The following is a 1,425-nucleotide window of genomic DNA, read 5'->3' as shown; positions in this document are numbered from 1 at the left end:
TCCGACCCGGTCGATCTCTCGAAGCTGACCACGTCACCGGCTCGGAGATTCTTCTCCTTCACGAATCGACTCCATCCCTTGGTCAAAACGTAACTTTGACTGCTGTTCCAGTACGAGTAACGGAACCGCCACACTTTCCCCGTTAAGTCTTCGAAGTTCATCAACATGCCCTTCGTCGACGGCGACGGCGACGCCGTTTCGTTACCGTTATCCGTCGTCGTCGGTAACGGAAAGTGCTTCTCCGCATGCGGCTTCGGTATCACGAGACGGTTCAGCTTCCCGACGTCACTTGGCGTCACGGCCTTCTCGAAGAGCATCTCACGCGTTTTGCCCCCAACGGCGTCGTTTTGTGCTTCCCTCGTCTTGTAACGTTTTCCGTTACCGTCAACTACCGACAGGTGGAATCTCCGTTTGCTTTGTTCAAGCTCATCCTCGTACGTGTGTTTCCTCAACATGTCAACGATCTCGGCCTTGGAGTGAGCCTCGAGGAAGGCCGATTCAGTGACATTTTGGCCGCCGTCGTTCGCCGGATATTTGAAGTTCGTGACGGCGTTGTGGCCGCGGAACCGCCGGGCGGCGACGTCGTAAGCACGCGCCGCCTCTGATTCATTGTTGAAGGTTCCGAGCCACACGCGCTGATGTTTCTGGTAAATCTGAGCACCCCACCTGCCGTTTGGCTGCGGTACGACGCCTTTGTACTTGGACGAAGGCAGCTTGCGCGACTCCGTCTCCACGCCGTTAACGTTGTCGGAATCTGAAACGACACTGCCTCCGCTTACCATACGGTAAAGTCTCACCGCCGGATGAGACAACAGCTTCGCCGTCTCCTCCGCCTCCGCCGACACCAGAGTGGAGTCGGAGAAGGATTTGGTACTGGTGGTCCTATCTTCTATAGAGCTCTCGGCGTCCATTTTGTTTTATTGTGTTTTGTCAAGAATTTGAAGAAATGGGCCTGTGAGAAAAAATAAGATTAGAGAGATGAATTTGAGATATGATGGGTTCTTGTTTTGCTATCTTCACGTAGGTTTGGTGTGTGTGTATATATAGAGATAGACAGACAAATGGAGGAACATAAGAGGAAAGAGAGTGCAAGTGCATGTACACGATATTATTTGTGTTTTTTTTTTTTGCGAAACTGAATAATTGAATTGAGTACTCGAAATGAGGAACATATATATATATATTATCTGGGTATTATTAATTAGCACAAGATGTTATTTAATAACATAATAAAATAATGGGGAGGTAAATGCCAAATATGTGAAATTTTGGGTCAAACACTTACAAGAATGGAAATGCAACCAGGTCTAGTCCAAATTCTGCTCTGTATACGGAGTTCCACGGCTCTTAATTTTTCGTAAATGTATTTAACAAATAAAAAAAATTGTAATCATATACGACATTCGTTCTATTTTCTTTTTCTTT

General features: G+C 47.1%; 1 protein-coding gene across 1 annotated transcript; it reads right to left on the bottom strand.

Annotated features, from left to right (window-relative positions):
* Positions 1 to 6: 6 nt before the first annotated feature.
* Positions 7 to 1,118, bottom strand: LOC104811360 (AP2/ERF and B3 domain-containing transcription repressor TEM1-like; the record flags this gene model as incomplete). Its single annotated transcript, XM_010538030.1, has 1 exon — positions 7 to 1,118. A coding segment is annotated over exon 1 (905 nt), but the record flags the coding sequence as incomplete, so codon positions are not given.
* Between the last annotated feature and the right edge of the window lie 307 nt (positions 1,119 to 1,425).

Source organism: Tarenaya hassleriana, unplaced genomic scaffold, assembly GCF_000463585.1.
Source record: "Tarenaya hassleriana unplaced genomic scaffold, ASM46358v1 Cleome1998, whole genome shotgun sequence".
Lineage (NCBI taxonomy): Eukaryota > Viridiplantae > Streptophyta > Magnoliopsida > Brassicales > Cleomaceae > Tarenaya > Tarenaya hassleriana.
This window is presented reverse-complemented; position numbering and strand designations above follow the sequence as displayed.